We start from the raw sequence: 24342 nt of genomic DNA on the forward strand, positions 1-24342 counted from the left end.
GGCCTGAGAAGTGGTACATTTTGGTATTGATCTGGAGTCACCTCACATGGAAGCTGTTGAAAAAAATGCCATAATTTATTATCAAAATGAACACGACCCATTAGCAATCAAAGTAACCTTCAGAAGATCAGATGAGATCAGATGAGATCAGATGAGATGAGATCAGATGAGATCAGAAGAGACATAGGGGAGACATTAGAAAGTATTGCACCTTGTGATACATGAAGATATTGGAAAACCATTTGTGTTAATCAAACAGTAATTTATACTTTGGACTAAATTAATGTTTAAATGACACAACACTCAACATTTTTTCAATACTTTCATCCTCTCACGACCATATTAATGAAAGTTAAGATCAAGCAGTCATACTAAAACGCTGTCATATACATTTTTTGTAATTGCCCTTTTTAATGGCTAACTTGTGACGCGATGCAGTGACTCCAAACCAACAATAAAATGTGGCACTAAACACTAAACAGACCATTATGGTGTCTCACATGTGGCCTGCTCACTCATCCATTCGACATTATCACTAGGAGAAGAATTTACGAGGCGCACTTGAAGGGAACATTACATTAACGTGTACTTCACATTAAAGCTTTTATTGATTATATATAGACTATATTTTTACCTGATCGACTTTTACTTGCCAGTGGCTGTAAGAGACTGTTCGCTGTTTTCATATATTCTAATTTGGGGGAATACATGTAGAAATAAGGTGAGTGTTTCTTTAAATATTTAATATTTAAACTTCACTGTTGCTCTCATTTGTTTTTTTTGCTTTTACATGTTTTCACTTTGAGAAAATCGTTTAATTAATTATCCGAACAACACAAATAATCCGGGGTTAAAGAAACGTCCTCCCTTTGTCTACCTGGGCAGGAGGCAGCAAGCTGAATGAGACTCTCTCATTCTGAGCAAGCGGCTGAAATGCACTCAAGTGTTTCCTGCAGTGATGTTTATACCAGTGAAGTTTCTCAGTTATTTACATCACGGCCCATGGAAATAGGGGATTATCTGTAAAATGCCCGCCCCTGCTCTGACAGATGGCACGACACCCACTGTATGACACGGCGTGGATTGGGGTCAGGGCTGCATACTATGTGTTTACCACCTCCCACTGGGTTTATGGAGCCATATGCACAGGGGAGGCTGCAGCAACGTGGCACATGGAGGCCTTTCCCCACCACTAATGTCTGCACACAGCGTGTGCTGCGCAAACAGAGAATATCAGCCTCTTTGTGTGTGTGTGTGTGTGTGTGTGTGTGTGTTTGGGTGGGGGGTCGTGTGTTGGGGCCTGTAGGGCCGTCTGCCACTTCACGCGCCCCTCACGTCTAAATGCCGGACGGATAAAGTGCAACATGTTCGGGGAAGTCCGACAGGGTGTGACATGAAACTCGTGCTTTTATTGTTTTTCTCCAGCGATCCCCCTCTTTTGCATAGAGCTATAACCATAACGCGCGTGCTCGTGCTGCTCGTGGCCGCGTCCAGGTTCGCTTTGCATCTCGTCAAAACAAAGCGGGGGCGAGCCAGAGAGAGAGAGAGAGAGAGAGAGAGAGAGAGAGAGAGCGGCGGTGCATGCCTCATGAATGAGTCCCCCTCCACCGCACCGCTGGTCGGACCCTTCATCCGCCTGCACCCAGATGCCCGTGTGGGTGCGCAGACCGGCGGGGAGCCGTAGAGGAGCCTGCCGCTGATGAGCCCGGACAGTAAACACTTCCCCTTAAGTGCTACATGATCTTTTCATCCCATCAGGAAGAACACGACAGGATCGGGAACGGTGAGTGCAGGCTGCGGTGGGCGGGCAGAGGCGCATGACATACGGCAACTTTGTGGCCGTCATGCTACAGTTTTTTACCCATGGGTGGACTTTATGGTGCATCTGTGCCGGTCTGAGCGCGTCCAGAAGACAGTCGTGTTGTCTGTAGTGGCACTTTGCATCAGTCTCTCGTCCACACAGGTAGAAAAAAAAAACAGGAAAAACCTCCACGTACGCATGACTGGTTGTACATTCCTCCCTGTAGGATAAACGTGGACTGTTGATTGCGCGTCTGGCCGATTGATTGTCTATCTTATGTCGAATAAACATGACAGAGGCAGCGCAGCGGGAGATCTACAGGCCAGAAAGGCAATAGAGGCTAATAGAAATTAAAAGTGGCATCGATCCGACTGTGGTCGCCCCTAAAAGACAAGGAGGAGGGGTGAACAAAAGCAGAAATGCCCAGACTGGCGTGGCACGGCATGTCGGGCAGACAGTGTGTAGTCTGCCTCAGAGGCTCTGACTGAGGTGTGATCTTACTCTAATGAAACCGCAGGCCAGTCCCTCTGGAAGCTCACCAGTCACCCATTTTATCAGCCGCATGCAGGGTGGCAGCGGAGGAGGCTCGTGTTGTGTCTTTGTCTGATGAGTGACAGCCCAGACTGTTGTTCTCCCCTCTGACCAGGGGATGGTGCTTTACTATGTACAGTATGTTTCTATGGGGAGACACCCAAACACACTATAACACTGTACTGTCAGACTCCAGCAGACAGGATCAAGGCTGTGTGGCCTTTACAGGAATCATTCACACACACTCACACTGTACATGCACACACATGCAGTTCCCCTTTTTCTTCTCTGATGTAATGTGTGATTGTGGGGAGGTTAGAGCTCTGATTGCAAAACACTCCCCCAGTGTGGTGAAATAACAGTCAGTGGCAGAATAAGGAAACAGAAAGCTGATTTCACACCACTGCTCCTGTAAGGAGGTCACAAATGTGCGGCTTGGTTTCCTCCTGTGATCGTAAGTTTGATGTAGATTTTTTAAGTCTGTCTGTTTTGGTGCTTCACCGCTCCTTATTTCATTCATCGCCTCAAAGCAGAGGTGGTAGCAGGAGTGCCGTGTCAGAGCCTCAGATGTTTTTCCTTGATGCCTCACTCAGCTGCCTGTGATCCACTTGTGAGGCCTCATGTTTACATTCAGTCAAAGCTTAACATCCATTTCTCCATCATCTCCCCCTCTCATGTTCCAGATGCTTGATGGACTCAGGCGGAGGCACGCCTCCAGGCCCTCCTCCCGACCCTCCTCCCGACCCCTGTCACTCAACTTCAGCACCTTCTCGGCCCCTCCCCCGAGCCCAGACATGGACAGCAGCAGTGAGCATCCAATCAGGAGGTGAGGCTCAGTTCCTGGGATTAAACTCTCACAACACACAGCATCCTGGAAAATGCATGAAATATTAATTGGCATTCACAAAAATTCCACCATCTCTCCTCCCAGAGGGCTTCATTATGCTGACCTGATGATAATGATCTCCTGGTGGGATGTTTGATGGACTCATTTCCTTATGTGTGTGCATCTCATCAGTCTGTGCTTTCCATGTTGTCTGTGCCTGTGTGTACGTGGGCGCGGAAGGGGGTCTGTTGTTTACTGCCGTGCTGTCAGCAGAGAGTTTCTGGACTGCGTGGGTTTGAACTCATCATTTCTTCTTCTTCTTCTGAAGAGTGCTAGTTTTTAGCAGTCCCTCCTTAATGTTTTACACTTATTTCAAATCAGGATATTTTCATTTTTTACGAAAGCAAATAGTTATTTAAAATTGCAGTCGCTTCTGTGGTCCTGATGTGAGTTAGGATTTAGGAGAATCATGTTTCTTAAAGGGACGTTGTCTCGTGTAGAGCCACACTGACAAATGGACAAGGCCGATATATAAATTACGTTATCTTATTTCAGATAGATCAGTATATACATGTGTAAGCCAATTAATAGCAAGAAATGTCTGTACAGAAATGCCAAAGGTACCATGTTTACATTACATAGTTTGTCCACCAGAGAGCAGTGACAAGTTAAAACTGATGTATTATCAGATTTTTTTCAAAATTATCATTTAACATTCTTTGAAATACACTAAATGAGTAGATTGATACTGCTCTTCGTCTTTACTGTTACTATGAAGCTACAACCAGCAACCGGTTAGCTTAGCTTAGCACAAAGACTGGAAAAAGGTGGGAAACAGCTAGCCCGGCCCTGCTCCAAAGATAACAACATCTGCTTGTCATTGATTAAGTTGTATCTAGTTTTTTATCCATGGACAGACGAAAGCGACTGCCCAGAGTCTCCTCCGGCAACCTGATATGTCTCCAAGAAGTTACAAGTATCAGTCTAGCACATAATGCCCCCTTTTCTACCTTTGGACAGCTAGCTGTTTCCCCCTGTTTCCAGTCTTTATGCTAAGCTAAGCTAACCCCTGTTTCTTCATATTTAGCATACAGTTATGAGACTTCTCTTCAAACCCTCAACTAGAGAGTGAATAAGTGTATTTCCCAAAAGTACTATTCTTTTAAAACCCCATAACAATCAGTGGCCTGTGAGTGTGTGATTAGTCATTCCAAATGCCATCCAAACATTTAATTTGGTATATTTGGATGACAATGAGGATGAGGTTTAATTTGGGCAAATGTGTCCAAAAACATGTACAGGATGTCCCGATTCAGCCATAAGAACATGGAGAGATGGGTTTGTAGATTTCACTCTGTGTCACCACCATAACGCTCAACAGGGAGCACATAATGTGATCCAGTCAGACAGGGTAGAAAAGGAGAATTTTTTAAGGGAACATAAAAGAGGAGAAACTGGATGTTTAAATGCTCAGATATCAGTGTCGGTCTGGCTGTAGGCTCACACATTGCACTAATTTTTACTTTTGTCGTCCTGCACCAGCTGTGCTGAAAACGCTGGAGCAGGAAAACCTTCTTTATTGTCCCTTATCGTGTCACCGCTTCCTATCCCTGTTGTTGTTGTTGTTGTTAAAAAGTCAGACGACTTCCTCCTCCACCTCCTCGCCGTACAGTGACAAGCTCAACAAAGTCCCTACTGCTCCAGTCTGCTTACCCTGCAGTTCCTCTGGCATCTGTGCTCTGCATAAATATTTGTCTGCATCAATGGTTTTATTGTACTGAAAGAGAGGCAGAGAGGGAGGAAGAGTTTGCCCCCATCGGTGCATGTGCTATTGTTTTCTCCTCTTGTGAGACCTCGGGCAGTGCAGTGGCCCACCTCTCGGCTTGGCTCCACCCATCCTGCTCCTAACGTGCTGCCCCTCTCTCACCATGCATCATTCTGTCCTACTTCTCTGCACCTCTGTCACCGGCTGCTCTTTGTATTGTCATTGTGCTTTTTCCCTCTGCGCACTCTATCTCTCCCTCTCAAACTCACGCTGCTTATGTTCTCTTCTCCCCTCCAGCTATCTCCTTGTGTTTCTTCTCTGTGTCTCTGCATGTCAGCTCATAGCCTGACCTTCTTTCTCTCCCGTCCAGTACTAAGTGTGTTCTCTGTTTCTTTCCCCTTCTTCCATATCTCCCTCATGAGGACTCTGCACCGACTGAAGTTGATGAGCTCCCCCAGCCTCAGTGAGCTGGGGAAGACCGAGAAAAGTTCGCCAGAGGACAGAGGGGAGAAGCAGAAGAGAGCAGGAGCCAATGCCACCTGGAACAGGTACACCAAACACACTCAGGGTGCAAAAAATGTAGTGGTTGAATTGGTTTTGAACAATAATGCAGAGTAGTGTGTGCGTGTGTGTGTGTGTGTGTTACATTGCAGCATCCATAACGCTGTCATAGCAGTCTTCCAGAAGAAAGGTTTGGCAGATAACGAACTCTACGTCCTTAATGAAGGTGTCCGGTAAGTTTAGACAGCCAGACAAACAGCCGCACACTCACACAGCAAAGAGAAAACATCCTTACTTTAGACTATTGATGTCATTTTGTGCTATAATGGGTATAATTACTGTCTGTCCTACGTTAGCTGACTGAACATTTTCTTGTGAATGAGGTTGTTTGTGTGCAGTGTACTGTATGTGGCTCCTGGGGAGTCATGTGGTCGTGCCAGATCTCTCATTATCTTTCTAAACCAGACCCATCACGTCTATCACATCAGCCTCCAATATAGCCCAGCAAACATATTTCCATGTACAGAAAAGCCACAAAGATTTCTTCGGCTACACAAGAAGGAAACTCTTGATTATAAAAAGAGAAAACAGGGTAGATCAGTTTACCTGCTGTGGCTCTATCTATTTAATGTAATTACACATTCACAAGTAATCAAAGGCAGTTCAGTAATTAACTGCAGGTTATAACCACCTTATTTTACACAGAAATAGTTGAATACTGTCCTCTTATGACTATTGACATTGTGTTTGGGCCATGAAGTGAAGTCACATATTTCCTCAGGCACCTGTTGAAGACTGAGCTTGGGTCCTTCTTCACAGAGTACCTTCAGGTAATAGACTTTTATCACTGAATATTATAAGATAATGATCAGAATATGGCTGCTAAACACAAGACTTATTCTTATGTATATTGCAGCAGAAGAGACATCTTTAATGACATCTTTTCACTGTATTTCACAGAACCAGCTGCTGACAAAGGGCATGGTCATCCTTCGGGACAAGATAAGGTTCTACGAAGGTACGACTGATTGGATTAGCGGTCTGAATGTATTTTGTAGTGGACTATACCAGTGATTTAAGTCTGTTTGGCGTGTTCCTGTGTGACTGATGCAGGTCAGAAGTTACTGGACTCTCTGGCAGAGACCTGGGACTTCTTCTTCTGTGATGTTCTCTCGATGCTGCAGGCCATCTTCCACCCAGTTCAGGTACACAAACGTCCTCAGAGTCAGCTGATTTTTGTCTTTGCTGCCCAAAGGATCATAAACTCATCTGTCTTGTTTTCTGTTCCGTACATGTGCAGGGTAAGGAGCCCTCAGTCCGACAGCTAGCTCTGCTTCACTTCAGGAACACCATCGTCCTGAGCGTTAAGTTAGAGGACGCCCTGTCTCGACCGCGGGCACGTGTGCCCCCCTCTGTTACACAGATGCTGCTCATTCTTCAGGTAGGCCTGCAGGCACCAAACAAAGCGTAATAGCTTGTTCCCACACTCACAGTGTGCTTGTTCTCTCTGTTCCCAACGAGGCAAATCAGCATCAAACTATGTTGAGCTTTGCGCATAATAATTTGAGACTGCCTCCATGCAATAAGGCTAAGCCACCATCACAGATTATGAACACCTGCAGTATTTATGCCTCCACACCGGCAACAGCTGTGGTTGGAGGCATTATGTTTTCAGGTTGTCCATCCGTCCATCCATCCCATTCCTGTGAATGCGATATCTCAGAAATGTCCTAAGGGAGTGGACCTCAGAATGACCACTGAATGACTATTGTATGAGCCAGACCACAGGTCACAGTCACCTTGACCTTTGACCACCATTTTCTGATCAGTACGCCCCAAGTGGATGTTTGTGCCAAATTAGGCTACATTTCTTCAAGGTGTTCCTAAGATATCACGTCCACAGAAACATTTTATTTTGATTTATCTCCATTCCTTTTATTGTGTTATAGCATTTTACTGTTTATTGTTGCTTAGTGTCTGATCTACAATCATAAAAAAGTTACTCAGTTTACACTGATGTGAGGCAGAGAAATGCACCACATTATTAATTTACTCATTGAGCTGTGAAGACGAGCCGAGTGTGTCTGTCTGTGTTTAGGGGGTCCATGAGTCACGTGGCGTGAGTGAGGACTACCTGAGGCTGGAGTCTCTGGTCCAGAAGGTGGTCTCGCCCTACCTGGGCACCCATGGGCTTTACTCTGGAGATGGTGCCGAGTCCAACTGCTGTGTTCTGGGTGAGAGAGTGTGGGCGTAAACCCAAAAAGCAGAGCATCAGTGGCATGTGTCGGGAGAGCAACTTAAATGAATCAGCACTTCTCCTTCTTTTCCTCTTGTCGTTCAGAGAAGTGTTTACCGTGGGGCTGGCCCAAGTCTACGGATCAACCGTCTAAAAACCCTGTGGTACGATCGAAAAGCTACAATATCCCTCTGCTGCTGACCCCGGTGGCTGAGTATGACCCAGATGCCAGCTCTGTTGGCAGTGGAGGAATTCGGCGCCACTCGGCCTGTGAGATTATATCATGCCTGGAGGAACAGGGACTGGCCTACGCCGACTTGGCCTCAGGACCTGAACTGTCTGGCTCCTCCTCCAACAGGCTGTGTGTGGGCTCTCAGTTCAATGGTACGACACAGATGCTGGTTCAAAAAACAAAAATCCTTATACTTGTTATAATTGTTATTGTGGATTCGATAACAATCCAGTACCATCTCTTTCACAGGTATTCTACAAGCAGGAGCGAGCGCCATGGATTTGCCTCTTTCGTCTCCCTCCATCCTTCCCCTTCATTCTGCGGGGGCTCTCCACGGCACTGAGGCAACAACAACAATGACTGATCTCAGTAAGGGTGCATCCTCCACGCCACCCAGCGAATCGTCCAGCCCCGAAACCATAATTGGACAAGTACTAGAGTCTGCAGACTCAGACTCAGATGGGATATTTATTGATTTCCCACCTCACTCCTCAGAGGCAATGGGGTACAGCCGTGAGAGCAGGCAGAGCACTGTGTAGCTGTGGCTGCCCTCAGGAACGCCCCCCGCCCCACCGAGTGTGTACGGTAAAAATCTGTGAGAAAAATTAAAGAAATCCACATTTCATTGAGTGGGTACCATCATCCTTTCTCACTGTAGTACGATGAGTTTCCATGTCGAGTCCATTCCAAGTGCTTTCACTGGTGAGTGAAAACTTCGCACCTTCGTCCAACAAAATACAAAGAAAATCCCAGTGGAATCGTTATTAAAGGACTGAAATGTTTTACCAGGTTTTCAACTTGAGGAGACTGCTGTTGTGACTTTATCTGAGCTTTTTATCTTAAGCTTTCAAAATAAGTCTGATGATGTTCTTGGGGGACAAGAATGACGATGCTCTGTATTTGTGTTATTGACAACAGACCCCATGAAAAGACCAAGATCAGCAATTAATCAATCCTACAAGTATTTCTCTGCCACAGACCTCCATGTTTGTCCAAAAAAAATACTAAAATCACATACGAGAGCCACACAGCTGCACTGACCTGCTTCTTCATTTGGATGAACATGGGCACTGTAGTTTATTTTGAGTCGCTGGCACTGTAAATACTCACTAGATCATCAAATTAGGTCTCGATCTGTGGCCCAACAAAGGCACGGTTTGCTCCCGTTTATGTAACTTATGTCCACTTTTAACTGAAACTATGTATTTGCGACTCATTTTTAAAGATTTGTGTCTTTAGTACAAACGAATGAACTCTGGTCTGAACGTCAGAGATAAACCGGGGAAGTCACAAAGAACTGAAAGATGGACTGACAAATTGTTGGTTTTGGTCTTTTCGATTTGTTGACAATATCACAAATTTAATCAATAGGATCCTTTAACCCAAAGAGGAGCATGTAATCCTTCAACTGAATTTAAAGGCGCAAAAAATTACCAAAATTTGAATATTTCAAACAGCATCAGTTTCTCTGTTGTCACAACATGGAAAAATTGTTTTGCATATTTATCATGGACTTGTTTTGTATATGTGTATTTTGATCCTCTCAACAGTTTTCTACGTTTTGTTTACGCTTTGTTTGCTTCTCGGCAGCAACGCAGTAATGAGGTCTTCTGCTCTCACTTTTGTACGACATCTTATGAAAATGTGGACAGCTTGAATTGTTTTTATTGCCAGTGGCGGTAATAGAGGTCTAATACAAAATCCTCTTCATTAGTGTGACAGCATTTGCTTTTCTGTATTAGCTCTGTACAGCCGGAGTTGGAGGAATATGGTGATGTTTATTGTTTACATTTGACAAAGACATGAACATTTTGGCTGAATGTCGTCTCTCACACTGTATTTTGCACCACCACTACCTTGTAAATAAAAGTGCATTGCTGGTTTTTAGGACAACTAGATAGTGTAAAGTGAGCTTTTACCTTTAAATGAATTGAGATTTTAATAAGGGCTTTTTAACTGAATCTTTTTCAAACGATGTTTTACCTCAAGCGTTTTGTACTTTACTTTTTTTTGACAATCTATGATGTCTACGGAGTTGTACTTTGTATTAATTTGTTATACTAGCCCGGTAAAAATTAAATAAATTTGAATAGTATTTAAAAACATTGGTTGTCTCCTTCTATTGTAGACACTTGATTAATCATAAATAGAATATTTAATATTGCCATGTGTATGAATAGCCACACTGGGTATTAGTTTGGTCAGAGGGGGAGAATATGCACTCGCAGCTGGATTTAGTTTTACTGTTTAGTCAAGCTCTGCTAAGCCACCTATAATCAGGGCCGTAGCCTGGATTTTAGAAATACTGAGGTCATGAGTCCAAATTCCCCCAATGAACCTCCCACCCCCACCTCACCTCAGGAAACACACCAGGCAGTACAATGACTGAGGGTTTTTCATATTCTATTTATAGTTAGATTTATGTTGAGGTTTAAGGTTCATTTGTAACCCAGTTTCCACTTACTGGATCTTTTTTTCAGAGCTTTACTGGCACGAGGAGGAAAATTAGACCTTCAGTTAAGATTGTGAAATCAGGTTGAAAAAACCCTCAAATTTCAAGGAAAACGTACAGAGGGCGAGAGGTCTGCGTCCTCTGTAGTAGTTACACCCTTGGAGTCGTCTACCAAAACACAACAACTACTACACTCATGTTTTTGTTTTGAAAAGGGGTACCGGAAACTGCGCAGCTATCGGTCCAAAACAGCATGCTTTTATTTTGTAAAGACGGACCGGAAGCCTCGCAGGCGGAACTGTAGCTGCAGCTAGCTTAAAGCTAACAGCTCCGCACTGTCCGCTGTGATCGAGCAGTTTTGCTGTGAAAACCAACTCGTTTGTTTAAAAGTGGCGACATTTGTCTTGCTGGTGAAGAGTCGGTCTTCCAAACGGGTTGACTCTCCCGCTCAGCCTGGTAAGACGTCTTTATTTGAACACTGTTTTTGTTTGGGTCTCACAAGTTTAGAGGCAGCTAACCAACGTGCAGTGGTTCAGGTCTGCTCCAAGTGGAGGTGACAGTGAAACCATTAGTCTGCCAGGGGCACATTTAGGGGAGCTTGACACTGGGGGGGGGTTTGGATGTACGACCAAAGTTAACTCAGTCATTACACCCCTATGAGCGTGAGAATGAGCTTTGTGTGTTTTGTGTATTTCCAGATAATTGTGTGTGTGTGTGTGTGTGTCACCTTGGCTGTGCTCCCCCGTCTCCTCCTCCTCATCCTCTCTGGGTGTGGGTGACGCTGGCTGTAGATGAAGATGTCCCTGGCCCAGCGAGTGCTCCTCTCCTGGATCTTCGCCCTGATCTTCCTCATCATGCTGGTCCTCAAGCTGGACTCCAAGATCCACTGGAACTGGTTTCTCATCTTCCTCCCTGTCTGGACCTTTGACACCATCCTCATCCTCATGCTGATAGTGAAGATGGCAGGGCGCTGCAAGCCGGACTTTGACCCCAGGGATGGTGAGCAGAGCCTGAAGAGGAGACTGTGGTACCTGACCGCCCTGCTGCTGAAGCTGGCCTTCTGCCTGACGCTGTGCTCCCGCCTGGAGAGGCTCATCGACATGTGGGTCAGTGTGGTGTGTGTCCCTCTGTGGGTGCTGCTGGGTGGGGCGCTGGTGGAGCTGGGACACAGCGTTTTCCACTACAGGAGGGACTGAACCAGAGGACACTGCCAGACATGGTTTAATTAAAATGTAACATGGAGCAGAAAAACTTTTTTACACTCGAGCGTCCCTCATCTGGGAGGAACTGAACTGATCCCAGGATGGGTGTCAGGGCCAATACTGACCTGATCAACTGGATCGAGTGTCAGGCAGACACGATCGATCCATGTTTCTCTGTCACTGTCATAAAATTCACTGTTTTGGGTTCAATACAACGCAGCTTAAAGGCTTTAAACACTCGGGGGGAGCATTAGTATTCAATCAGGAATCTGTATCAAAACTCAGCTTGCGGCAGATTGAGCTAATTGTGTGTCATGCCGTGATGCCGTCTTCATTTAATATGAAGACTTTATCCATACTAGTCCACAGGATTTGGCATCTTTAGATTAAATCCAGCCTTCACATCGTTTTGGCATTCACATAACTGCCTTCTAGCTCGTCTTAAGGCCACAGGAATGAATGAATGAATCCAATGGTAAACTGGGCTGGAGAGTAATAAGATTTTTATTGAGCACATAAACTAGACTCATACTGCCAATCCAGACTGGGTTTACTAAACGGGGTTAAACAAGCTGAAATACACACGAGCTGCTGTTGTGATCCAACGTTACTTTCTACACTAAATGTTTGTCTACAGTTCTGCCGTATGTGCACACAAATGCAGTAATGTCTAACATGGGATCCCTGTGACACTGAAAGTGTATTTATAGCATGAAATGATCCAATCTGCACTAGTATGCACTGAGTGCCTCCGAGCCGTATTATACCCGTCTGTGATATCACTGTTGACTGTAGAACACTATTTGAGCATTCCTGTATTAATGCAGTTAGAAACCTCACCGCTTCCATATGTGATGGTCACCACACAGTGTATTACAGCTATTTGTCCTCCACCTACATGGATTTTAAAACGTGTCCTTTTCAGTGTGCAAAGATGCATTTTGCTGTTAAATTAGTTTTTTGTACATCTTTGGGATGATTGTTTGTGTGTGATCCCATTGTGTTCCACGTTGACATCAAACTAAAAAAAGAAAACAGCTCAGGTTGAAGGGAGGTTTGAACTGAGGTGGAAATTTTTAACTATTGTGACACCAATTTCCATGAGAATGAAAATCCAACAGATTTCAGTGTCAAAAGGACAAATATTTAAGCTTTAATGAAAAAAAGACAGGAGAGACTTAACAAATAAATGTTTTGAACCATTTATTGAGAGGTTCTGATCAGAGTATAAATCACACTACCAAGTCTTATCTTAGGAAATAAAATGTATTTACAACAAAATTTTCACATACATTGGTTTCAAATAAAAACAGACAGGAAATGATATAAATAAGTTCTATGGAAAATAAAACTTGTCTTACAAAAAATATATGCAATTTCTGTATACATTTTCTCACATTGGTGCTAATAACATCTATACTGTACAGTTTTGGTACATACAGTATCATTTACAGCCCTGTGTGAGTCAAACAACATCCAGTCTGAAAACAACTACTTGCTCCGGTTTTGGAGTGTTATGAACAACAAACCCCATCGAATAAAGCAACGCAGCCAAGAGGATTTCAGCAGGAGCTCGGTGACGTGCCGAAATGTCCCCAACAGTGAAAGTAGGTAACTCCTGTATCAGGGAGTAAAGATGGTTGTTTTCAGATTGGCTAGTCCAGTACCTAAAATAGGTGCTTAAAGAGCGAAGCTAAGTAGTGCACAGGCACTGACACATGGGTCACATAACATTTTATATAGAGCCTACGTACATTCGCTAACAAACGTGAAGTGAGCTACTTAGCTTACATTCTTAGGCACTGATAAAATACTTGGAGAGCGCATCCTCCGTTCACTACATCACTGGAGCAAGGTGGCTGTGTCTGCAAAGTAATGGAATGCACCCGCTCATCGATTACACATTAGACAGACCATCTGATGTTTGAGGGAACGATGCATTTTCAAATACTTTAACAAAGCCTCGGCGTAAGTTGTACAGTAAAAAAAGAAGACTAGACATCTAGACATTCATATTAAGAAGTCTTTCTGTGTTTGGGGTGTGTGTGTTTTAAGGGGCTGTTTTAACGAGTGCTGCTGCGGCCGAGTGTCCTGTAGGGGCGTGGCAGGCTTCCCCTGCACTGTGTCCTTTACTTTTGGTCCTTTAGAGGGCACAACTGTCCGACTGTCAGATCCGGGCTTAGAGGAGGAGCCTCTAGAGTCACTGTGGTGGTGGGTCTTAGGCCTGCTGTCTGTGAAGGAAAGGGCCAGAGTTTGGTGAGCCTCCATCGGCTTAAAGAGGTCAAAGGTGATGAGCGTCCGTGGCTGTTTGTGTTCAGGTGGCGCAGGACCAGAGGTGGACTTCTTCTTTTCCTCTTTGCTGTTCACGTCTTTCTCCTTCTTTCCTTCTTTCTTAACCTGAATGTTTGCAGGTTTGGGAGTGCCCGTCTTCCCGTCTTCTCTCCCTGGCTTTGCCTGCGCACTCGACGTGTTGCCCTCCCTGTGCCCACTTTTCTCCTTCTTCCCGTGTGAAGACTTGTGTTTATGAGAGCAGGCGTCCCGGGCCTCCTCTCTGTCTGGCCGTGGGTGAGACGCTCCCTGTGTGCCTGCCTTCTCCTTATCGCTCCCTGTGTGCTCCTTCTCTCTCTTGATGTGGGGTTGCGCCTTTGAGTCCCACTCCTTGGCCCACTTCTCGTCTCTCTGTGCAGGCAGGGCCGTTTGAGACGCTTTACTGCCCTCTCTTGTCCGCTCCTCGTCCTCTTTTTTCCTCGTCTGCGACAGTGGCTGCGTCGATGTGGCGCCGTCTCTTCCTGCCTCAGCCTTCGCCTTCTCCTGCTCCCTCACCCTGTCCTTCTCTCTGTCCCTGTCTTTCCCCCTCTCCTTTTTATCCCGCTCCTTCTCTTTACTCCTGTCCTTATCCTTCTTCTCCTTAACCCTCTCCTTTTCATCTCTCTCTTTCTTGCCTTTATCTTTTTCCTTTTTGATTTGCAGTGTGCTGTAAGTGCTCGTTATACCATCTTTAGTTTTCTCTTTGAGACCGTGACCCGGTACCGTTTGCCTCTGCCTCTCTTCCTCTACATCATTCTCCTTCCTAACTTGCTGTAGTGACTTTAAGGATACACTGTCCACCCCACCCTCCTCATGGCCCTTCTGCGGTGCCTGGCATGTGTCTGCACCTCCCTCTCCCCCTCCCGTGCCCTCCTCTTTCTCATCTTCCTCAGCTTTAGGCTCCGTTAGTGTGTGAGTGACGACACCGTCGTCTCTCTCCTTCTTGGCCAAAGGTAGAGACGGTGTCGTTGACGGCTCCTTCGTCTCAGCTCTGTTCTCGTGCTCTTCCTCCTTGAAAATCTGTGTCGGAGTGTGTGAGGGCCGCCCCTCCCTTCTCTCAGCATCCTCATCCTCCATCTTCGTCACTGTCTGCACAGCAGGGCCACACTCCTTCCCCTCGATCTCCTCGTCTTTCTCCTCTTCTTTAATATGAAGTGTTACTTCTGCACACTTCTCTTCTTCCTTCACTACCACCTCCTCCTCCTCCTCGTCTTCTTCCTCCTCCTCGTCCTCCTCCTCCTCTTCTTCTTCCTCCTCTTCCTCCTTCTCTTCGTGTTGGTGATACTGTTTGAGTCGGATATGCCAGGCCAGACTACAGACAGCAGACACAGTTTTGAACTGGTGGACGACTCCTCTGGGAATGAAGTAGATGTCATCGTGGTAGAGTTGTATTCGGGCGTATCGGATCCCCTCCCTCCTCAGCTGGTTGAGCTTCGCATCATCGATCCACTGCACACACTGTGGAGGCAGTGACAGGAGCGCATGAGATTCAGGAGAAAACATTTTGATTCTTGCATGGTACAGAGAAAGAACTGATTCTGGTCGTGTAGCGCACAGAGGAATTCCTCCACTCTAATTGATCACAGAGAAAATGTGGCTTATTGAAGGTCAAAGAGCAGCTCTGGATCTTCTTTTTGGCAATTGGAGCTGCATTACTGGTACATTTCATGATACAATACAACAAGCTGTAAACACCAACAATCAGTCTTAGCTCTGTTTTTGATCCCTGTATCCATCTCCTTAGCTGCTCAATATTCCACAGTGTTCACCAGCTAGACACGAACTCTGTCTTTGGTTTGGTGCTGAGTAGGTAGCGTGCAGTTGTTTATCAGAGCTTTTTTTTTTTTAAACTAGAAACATTTGCCTGCTGCTGTAAAGCAGGATTGATGAAAGTGGTGAGAGTGAACCGAGCTCAGGCCGTAAAACTAAAACAATGAGCTGAAACACATGATAAAGCATAGCAGAGCTGAAGAGTTTGGTGGTGATTATTTGCAGATTCTTGACTAGAAGGAAATTACACCTAGTAATAATTTGATTTATTCTAACATTCGTGTAGCTTTAAAGGATTTTTGATACATTTGATCTGACAAGTAGAAAAAAAATCTGTGTATCCCACTGTGTCCTACTAAACACGATTACTGAATCGGACCCACCTGAGACAGCGGAGGTTCGTGGAGGTCCAGCTGCAGCCTCATGACCACATCTGGGAAATCTCCAGCATGGAAACACACAACATCTTTGGTGATCCGGGCAGGAGCGTCACTGCTGGAAGGCAATAAAAAGTCCCGCTTTAGAAGTTGTCAATGAAACAAGACACTGTGAGATTGAAATGCGCCTAAAGTGTATCATTTCACAGTATCCGTACATCTGTGCACAAGTATTGTGTTCCTACTAAAGCCAACCTGCTGCTACCTGTTGTCGTCATGTTTTATTACACTGTGCTGCCTGTCTTACCTTTTTAATATTTTTTTACTGTCTACGGTGGCAAACCAAAGGTGTTTTATCATCGTTATCTGGGCAGCACAGCTGTTAGGTTGTATTCTACCCAAAAGTGTACAAGTGTATGTGTTTGTGCTGTGTGTGATAAGGTACAAAAATTAATTTTTATTTGGTACTCACTCCTCTCCGCAGCGTACAGCCTTCAGCACGCCAACAGCGGCAGTAGTTTGTCTCTCAAACCCCTGACCGATGTGGTCGGCGTGGGCTCTCGTCCGGTCCTCAAACAACATCTCCCTGGGCTCACTGGCTCTGGGTAGATACTGCAAGTTCTTTATCTCATTGGTGGACCTGAAAAACATTTATTCACAACAGTCAGGAGATGTTCAAGACATGGTTAAATACCTGCACATGTCATGTGGTGTTCAGAGATAAGATGGAAGTATTTCACTGGTTTCTCTTCATCAGCTTTACTTTTTAAATGGAAGATGCTGGTTAGACAATGACACCTGTGCACTGGCAAACATTTACACAGTCAACATGTCAGCCCACCTTTTCCTTTTGAAGGGTGATTTTGGCATGTCTGCCATAGGGATCATCTGTTCACCGGGTCTGACCCACATGATGGGGCCGTCGTCGCTCTCAGTGGGGCTCTGCAGCCGCAGGCTGGAGAACGTTCCCCAGGGCAGAGTCCGCTGTGTGAACACAGGGTGAGTAACTCTAAGTTATGTAATGACTCGTAACCACACACAGGGAACAGAGGGACAGACGTTAACACGTCCGCAGGCTGTAAGAGTGTGACAAAACAAACACACTAACCACCAGAAAGGGAGATTCCTCTAACATGCTGATGAACTCGGGGAAGTAGTCTCCAACCTCTTCATCCACAGCCCCGACCAGACTGACCTGCCGCATGGCCCCGGCACGGTAGGTTCCCTGGGAATATGTCCGCTTCACCTGCAGGGGGACCACAGAGAGGACAGATCAGACTGCCGCCCAGCTGGTATGAAAATATCACACTCTGACAGGTGTAAAACTGAACAGGATGTGTACGTCACTGCCAGATGAGAGGTTATTTAAAAGCAGCATACGCACCTCCTCCAGATAACATGTTTGTCTAACAGTTGAGGCTGGCACTGTCAGTGTGTTCTTAACATAAATGGCGGGACCTTTCGAGTGCACCCGCCTTCACTAAAGCCGCGTTTCCACCGGCACGACTCGACTCGGCACGGTTTAGGTTGCGTTTCCACCGGCCCTAGTTCCTGGTACCAGGTACTATTTTAGTACCTCCTCGGCCGGGGTTCCAAGCGAGCTGATTCGAGATGACAATGCGACGTCACCAGACTGCAGGCCACTGATTGGCCAGGGAGCGGCGTCACTTGAGTCATGAGAGCGACTATCAAACCCGCCGTTTTTAAAACCCTGGAAACAGAGACCGAGCATTGTTATTATTTCTGTGAACGAGGTAAACGGATACACGCAAAACAAACGCTCCACGTCCTTTGTGTTGTGTTTGTTTGTGCCGTATACAAATTACGCTACCGGAGTTTCAGCCCGCCTTGCTATGACGACCCCGCCCACGTTTGAGGTGGTACCTGGTGTAATGGAAACACAACCGTACCGTGCCGAGTCGAGTCGAGTAGGGCCAAGTCGTGCTGGTGGAAACGCGGCTTAAAGCACTCATTAAGAGTCTGTTTGGTAGTTAACAGGATTCAGGTCTTTGGGGGAACTGTTGCTCTGTAGAACAAAAGACTGAAACGCCTTACAGAGAAATTTTCACACACAGGATTATACTATAAATCTAGACATCAGGTTCACATGGAGACATTTTGGCTCCGCTGAATGAACTTGAACAGTGTGAGGGGGATTTCATGGAGCAGAGCAGCCTTTATTACGTGGCAGAATCAGGGGGATTCAACTCTACTCATTTTAAGTTTCGGTTTGTAGTACTGTAATGTAACATACTGCAAGGTGTACCAGATGTGTTGTGTGTGAGTGAGATGGACAACACAAGATGGAACAGGTGCTGTTAATGATGTGTTCACTACATGAGCTCCAGTTATATTGTATTTAAGCTGTAATGTCATTCGGCCTGATGGATAGTTAACACAGTCAAGAAAATATACATGACTATGGAATATATACATATTACACGTAGTACGCTCAGGTCATCTTTCTGGACTCCCAGCATGCTTTACATTATGAGTTTAATGTGTTTCTGGATCAAGCGGAGGTTTTACTTCCCTGGAGGCCACATTAAAGCTACATGAGGCCGTCTTTTTCCCCATAATTGCTCGTCTTTTTAAACTACATGTATGTTGGCTTGTTATTAGCTGTGGAAGCGACAGGGTTTCTGGCTGCTTCTTCTTCTTCTCGCTGCTAAATGCTTTTGGTGACAATTATGACAGACCTTGACCTGGTATACAGCCGTCTTTTTTACTGCCTTTCTTCCTTCACCTCATTCCCTCCTAATGTGCTGTAGGTTCTGTTCTTTTCTGCACTTTACACTTATTCTAATCATTGCTGTGCTTATTCTGTATTTATTATTATTGACTGTTGTTTGAAAGCCAAAATACTCCTCTGGGAAATTAAACATTTGTCTACACACACAACAATAAAGTACAATATCCTCTGTACTATCCTACATGTAGAATAAGAGGAGATGTACAGTACAAGTGACGGTGAAACCAATGAATGAAAGATACTATTGTGGTTATGAATTACAAACAATGAAAAAATACAATGTGTGAACTGTATTACAGAGTATTTCTGCTCATAGATGTGATAACAACAGTGGGAGTACGAGTTAAATCTCAGTCTTTTAACAATAGATAATGAAACCAGACACTGACTGAATTGATGTCCCTCTAAGTGTTTATTTAGTTACTGCAAACGTGTTTATGTTGAAGAAAAGACATTAAATAAGCGGAGCAGAATAAAACCACTTCTTATGAATCTAAATGTTAGCACAGGTAAAACAGTGTGGCAGAAAGTCGAATGAATGTTTGAACGCTGAAACCATATTTCATCTATTCTGGAGTTTGTGACTCTGAAGACAGTCGACCAGACCACCATCGCTCTATTTCATTATGATTTATTTTATTCCATTGTACCCTACTCTCTGTAGAGGCATGGCATACTTTGTGATTAATTTTGTGTGCATTAAACATGTGCCATGACAAAGAAGGAGCATGAACACCGGACACATCCCAGACCCCCAACGTTTGGCCTGAATGAAGACAGAAACTGTAAGCTCTTTTTTTTTTAATCTTAAATAAGACTAGTTTAGTCACTAGTTCTACCACATCCAAGATATGAATACTAAATTTCATTTTAACTAAATTCTCTCTTGATGTGCACTTGACTTTGTTCACTATGTGAACACTCCAATAAAAATAGTTTAAAAAGAAAACTGAAAAAGTCACAACATGCTGCAGCATCACAAGATGCTATTTGAGCTCTAAAATGGTGAAAAATCAAAGACCACAAGGGTCAGTGACACACGGCACGCAGCAGCAAAATACTGTGATGAAAACTGTGTTGTTTTATTAAAACGTGCATATTTCAGGCTTTATAGCTATTCAATAAAATACATGTAATACTGTGGCCATCGCTCCCACACGTAGGCTTAGTGTCAGTAGAAACTCTTGATTCTGACACATTATGTCCGTCTGACAGCAAACGCAGTCATGAAACAATCACTCTCAACTCGAGGGGCGCTGAACACGGCTGCTTCACCAGCTCAACGCTGTTTGCTGGCATGGAAAACACACTCCATATCATCAAGTGACGCTAAGCCCAAACCCGCTAAATTAAGAAAATATGCCAGCAGTTGTATCGACTTTGGTTTTATTGAGAACAGCGACAGGATGAAATGCACCATCTGTCCTACGTTGGTAGCAGAGGAAGTCATGATGCCAGACGAGCTGAAGCAATATCTGATTACAAAGCGCTCGGAGTATCAGTACAATCAGGAGAGAGACCTTGGAAACATTTTCTTCCTAGTGAGGGGTCCCTGTCCTGAATAATTTTAGGTTTTCCTGACCTAAATAGATTCTCTCAACGTCTAAAAACATGTTCAAATGATGCTAGAATACAAACTGTGATTAAGGTGAAGCATGGACACAATTTCTGCCTTTAATAATGTTGCAAGTTTAAATATTTACAAAATATTAATACATCATTTGAGTAATAGTTGATGTTAAAGGAACTATTTTACTTTAAAACAACAGCTTGAATTCATTTTGATGGTGGGCTGCACTGACTTGTAATAGGCAGAATGGCGCCTCTTTAGTTTCCACTCTGAACGCATGTAGAGCACAGTGGTGTACCGACAGTTAGAGCTGCAACAATTGGTCGAATAATCGATTAGTCGTCAACTGATAAATTAATCTGCAACTATTCTGATAATCAATTAATTGTTTTGGGTAATTTTTTAAGAAAAAATATCTAAATTTTATGATTTCAGTTCTTAAATGTGCCTAATGTCTGGTTTCTTTACTCCTCTATGATAGTAAACTGAATTTCTTTGGGTTGTGGACAAACTAGACATTTGAAGACGTCACCATGAGCTTTTAGAAACAGTGATCAACATTTCTCACAACTTTCTGACATTTTATACACCAAACAACTAATGGATTAATTGAGAAAATGGTCGACAGATTAATCGATGATTTAAATAATCGTTAGTTGCAGCTTTACTGACCAACTGGCATACCAGGACAAATCCTGGTTTTCACCAGCCGTCACCAACGCTCTCTGCGAGCCTGCTGTTCAGAGTGCACATGAGAGCGTGCCGCGGGTCCCTCTACCAAACCCAAAAGTCTTGCTTTAATATGTTCCGAACGCATGAGCAGGTGGGAAACACCATTTTAAGTCTCATATGAAAAAACGGAGACAAAATATTAAAGTGGGGGAGTCTTGTGCCGTTTCATGAAAGATTCTTTCTACAATCCTTTAAAAAAGCACATATCCCAGGAGTTAACATTAACAAAGAGAACGACATTCTTTAAAATGAACAAGTCAAACACTCTAAAGACTATCACTGAGAAGCAACAACAACAACAACACAAACCATCCACAACTGAAGAGACGAGGATTTATGTTTATCTTCTAACTTTTGGTGCCCAGGGAACTGATCTGACTCTCCAGAAAACCAAAACTAATAATACAAACCAAAGCAGCAACGAAAAGTAATAGTGAATGCAGACGCTATCGCCTTAACAAAGCAAACAATAACTTTTTTCCCCCCCAACTCACAGATTATTATTAAACTTTCTTCTGAATTATCTTCAGAGGCTGACATGAAAGCACAACTCCCATTGAAGGTGCAGTAATTCTCAACAGCCACTCAAACGGAGGAGTTTTTCAAGAAACCATTAAGTTAAGTGACAACCAGAGTGACACACACACCATTAGGGCTCACTGCTCCACTAGAAAACCTGGACGCTGAAACACTTTGAATGCAGGGGTAAAATGAAAAGCTCCACCCATCTGGACAGAGACAGACACACAAATGACCTCAGAACACACACACAGAAAAACTGTTCATGTGTTGTGTCGGCTTGTAGCAGTTGAGTCTGTGCTGCTCACACCTCCAGACTACAAACCGACACCTCACAGAGCGTTCGCCATCCTCTAACACACTGACTCTTCTTACTATGTCATTCACCAAAGAGAGCAAAAACAACACACACAAAAACAACCACCTTTACCTGAGAGTGGAAGTTGACCATGGTTGTCGTCTCTATGTCTTTCTTCCCGAGCACCTCCATCTTTACTGGCGCATTGGGGAACTTGTAGGAGAAGTAGTCCAGGAAGTCTGGGAGGTAGGACGCCGCACCGTGGATGATCCCCATCACAAAAATTGCAGCCTGGTTCTCGTCCTCGCTGAACGACAGGGTCACAAACTCCTGGGCGAAACGCTGCATCTCAGCTGGAGACAGACTGGCGAGCTGCTCGGAGTAGGCGTGCGCCACAGATGCCCCTCCGTTGGCCTGCTGCTCGATGTGGATCAGATGGCCAAACTCCAGACCGGGCAGGCCCGGCACTGGGGTGCAGTGGAGCGGGGAGCTGTAGGCGAGCCTGTCCCTGACCATGGAGGTGATGGAGGCGGAGGTAGCGGCAGTAAGAGGAGGATCCTGGTGGTGTGGCGCTGCGGTGGTGTGGAGTAGACCGCTGCTGTTCCCATTGATTCGACTGAGGAACTCGGGCAGACCCAGAGACACTCCCGAACATGTCGTCTGGCACGAGCGATGATACATTTTGGGCCTGCTATGTCTCTCCTTCACCCGCTCGCCATCTTTGTGCTTCTTTTTCTTCTTCTTCTTGAGTTTCTTCAGCAGGAGGTCTTCCTCTGAGCCAGTTTTCAGCTTCTCCTTGGACTCTGTGGAGGAAAAAGAGACATTTTTACAGAGTTAGTTCAATGTTGTGCAACATTTGAGGCCTATCATACATGACTGGAGGTGACTATTTGAGGATTACATCTGTAAACGTGAGGACGTTTGCTCAGCTAGGTTGTGTTTAAATGTAACTGTACATTAATGTATGTAAAGTGTTTATAATCTGCAGGAACTTTAAATGTTTAAAAATAAAACATTTAATCATACAAGACTCTGCTGCTCTGCTTTGACTTGCTCTCTAAAATCAGTATTGAGAGTAAGTGACTTGAACTAAGTTGCCTCAGTCTCACCTCCAACACTGTAAAACACATTTAAGACACTAATGTGACCCAAAGTTATCCCAAAATGACGAGAATCGACTTTTCAGCCCGACCTTTCTGTGCAGAAACCACGTCCCCGTTTTCTCTTGCAATGTCATGCACAGGTGGCAATTTGTGATTTTTCCACTCTTTGCTCTTCTCCTTTTTCTTCTCCCTGTCCTTCTCCTTCACACGGTGATCTGAGGGAAGCAGCAGAGGAGACACGGAGAGGTGAAATGCTGCTTCATGCATGCGGAGCAACACGACTGACGAGCAAACATTTCCACGTGTGTGTATATCACCATCTGGGCCTAATAAATACTGGGGCCTGTGGTGGGGGAAATTATGTAATAATGTACTAAATCATGTAGTCGCAGCGCTGCTTCAGCTGCAGTGTTGGATGTGAGTGTGAGGCGGTGTGTCAGGGGGCTGTGGGGAGCGGGCTGGCTCTGCTGTCCTACCTCTCTGGAGCGTTTTCACGTCGCCGTTCTCGGTCTTTGTATGGCAGCTAGCTGGGCTCACTCTCTCCACACCAGCGGCGGAGCTCCGCTGCGCCTCGCTGCTTTTCTCCTTCTCCTTGTGCCGCTTCTCTTTCGCCTTCTTCACTTTGGGAGGCGACGCCAGGAAGTTGCTGATTTTGAAGATTTTCCGAGCGGGAGTCGCTGGCACCGCGGCGGCGGCGGTGGAGTGGCTCGCCTTGGCCGGGCCGAAACTCCATTTCGCTGGGCTCCCACAACTCTGCTTCCCGTTGTGTTTTTCCCCTGCGCACACCTCTCCGTTCAGTTTCCTGTGCTTCAGGCCCTTCTCCTCCACCCGGACCTTCTTAGGGGCCGGTGGGTAAATGTCGCTGGAAGACTGCGGTCGGCTCTCCGGCGGCCGTTTAGCTATCAGGGGTTTGGGGGAATTTGTTTTGCTGTTTGCTGCGAAATGCATGGAGTCCACGGCCTCGGCCATCTTGGAAGTTTCTATTTTTTACGGTCAGACGTAACTGGTGCGTGAGAGCCAGGCCGGGGGCGGGGCCAGGGCAGTGACGTAGGACGCACGGATAAGGAGGAGGAGGAGGAAGAGGAGGAGGGAGAGCAAGCAGCAGCAGCAGCAGCAGCAGACAGGGTTGTTTACAGCCTGCGGGGCCTGGAGCAGCTCTGTGCACGTACACTGACTGCATTAACTCAACAGAGCAGACAGCAGGGAGCACCTACAGTCTGAAGTCAGCTTTTATGTGCTGGGCTGGAAAATCTGCTTCAGTTCTTAAAAATGTGGAGAAAAACAGGTGGAAATGCATCAGTGATTAGACCAAACACTGTGTCCAGTTATTCATAGTAGACCTCTAGTTTTATTCTTATTTATCAAACG

General features: G+C 45.2%; 3 protein-coding genes across 5 annotated transcripts; 2 read left to right on the forward strand and 1 right to left on the reverse strand.

Annotated features, from left to right (window-relative positions):
- Positions 1 to 1578: 1578 nt before the first annotated feature.
- prr5a (proline rich 5a (renal)) lies at positions 1579 to 8517 on the forward strand. 2 transcript variants are annotated; one of them, XM_070830331.1, is made up of 11 exons: positions 1579 to 1783; positions 3016 to 3158; positions 5346 to 5471; positions 5577 to 5657; positions 6206 to 6254; positions 6385 to 6442; positions 6538 to 6629; positions 6725 to 6865; positions 7523 to 7658; positions 7766 to 8044; positions 8142 to 8517. In XM_070830331.1, exons 2-11 carry the CDS (start codon positions 3016 to 3018, stop codon positions 8429 to 8431), a joined length of 1395 nt encoding a protein of 464 aa, XP_070686432.1. In that variant the 5' UTR covers positions 1579 to 1783; the 3' UTR covers positions 8432 to 8517. The 2 variants fall into 2 exon arrangements, with proteins under 2 accessions (XP_070686432.1, XP_070686431.1); XM_070830330.1 differs by lacking the exons at positions 1579 to 1783; positions 3016 to 3158 and having other exon boundaries at positions 5116 to 5471.
- A 2536-nt stretch (positions 8518 to 11053) lies between these two features.
- On the forward strand, positions 11054 to 12761 carry tmem60 (transmembrane protein 60). Its single transcript, XM_070830346.1, has one exon. It carries the CDS (start codon positions 11136 to 11138, stop codon positions 11538 to 11540), a length of 405 nt encoding a protein of 134 aa, XP_070686447.1. The 5' UTR covers positions 11054 to 11135; the 3' UTR covers positions 11541 to 12761.
- Positions 12733 to 23935, reverse strand: LOC139201096 (lysine-specific demethylase RSBN1L-like). Of its 2 annotated transcripts, none has more exons than XM_070830327.1 (8): positions 23451 to 23935; positions 23064 to 23189; positions 22004 to 22674; positions 17109 to 17246; positions 16842 to 16984; positions 16473 to 16640; positions 16007 to 16115; positions 12733 to 15311 (listed from the first exon to the last, which is right to left on the reverse strand). In XM_070830327.1, the coding sequence occupies exons 1-8, from the start codon at positions 23920 to 23922 to the stop codon at positions 13557 to 13559; spliced, it is 3582 nt and encodes a 1193-aa protein (XP_070686428.1). In that variant the 5' UTR covers positions 23923 to 23935; the 3' UTR covers positions 12733 to 13556. The 2 variants fall into 2 exon arrangements, with proteins under 2 accessions (XP_070686428.1, XP_070686427.1); XM_070830326.1 differs by having other exon boundaries at positions 16007 to 16118.
- Between the last annotated feature and the right edge of the window lie 407 nt (positions 23936 to 24342).

Source organism: Pempheris klunzingeri, chromosome 5, assembly GCF_042242105.1.
Source record: "Pempheris klunzingeri isolate RE-2024b chromosome 5, fPemKlu1.hap1, whole genome shotgun sequence".
In the NCBI taxonomy this organism is placed as follows: Eukaryota; Metazoa; Chordata; class Actinopteri; order Acropomatiformes; family Pempheridae; genus Pempheris; species Pempheris klunzingeri.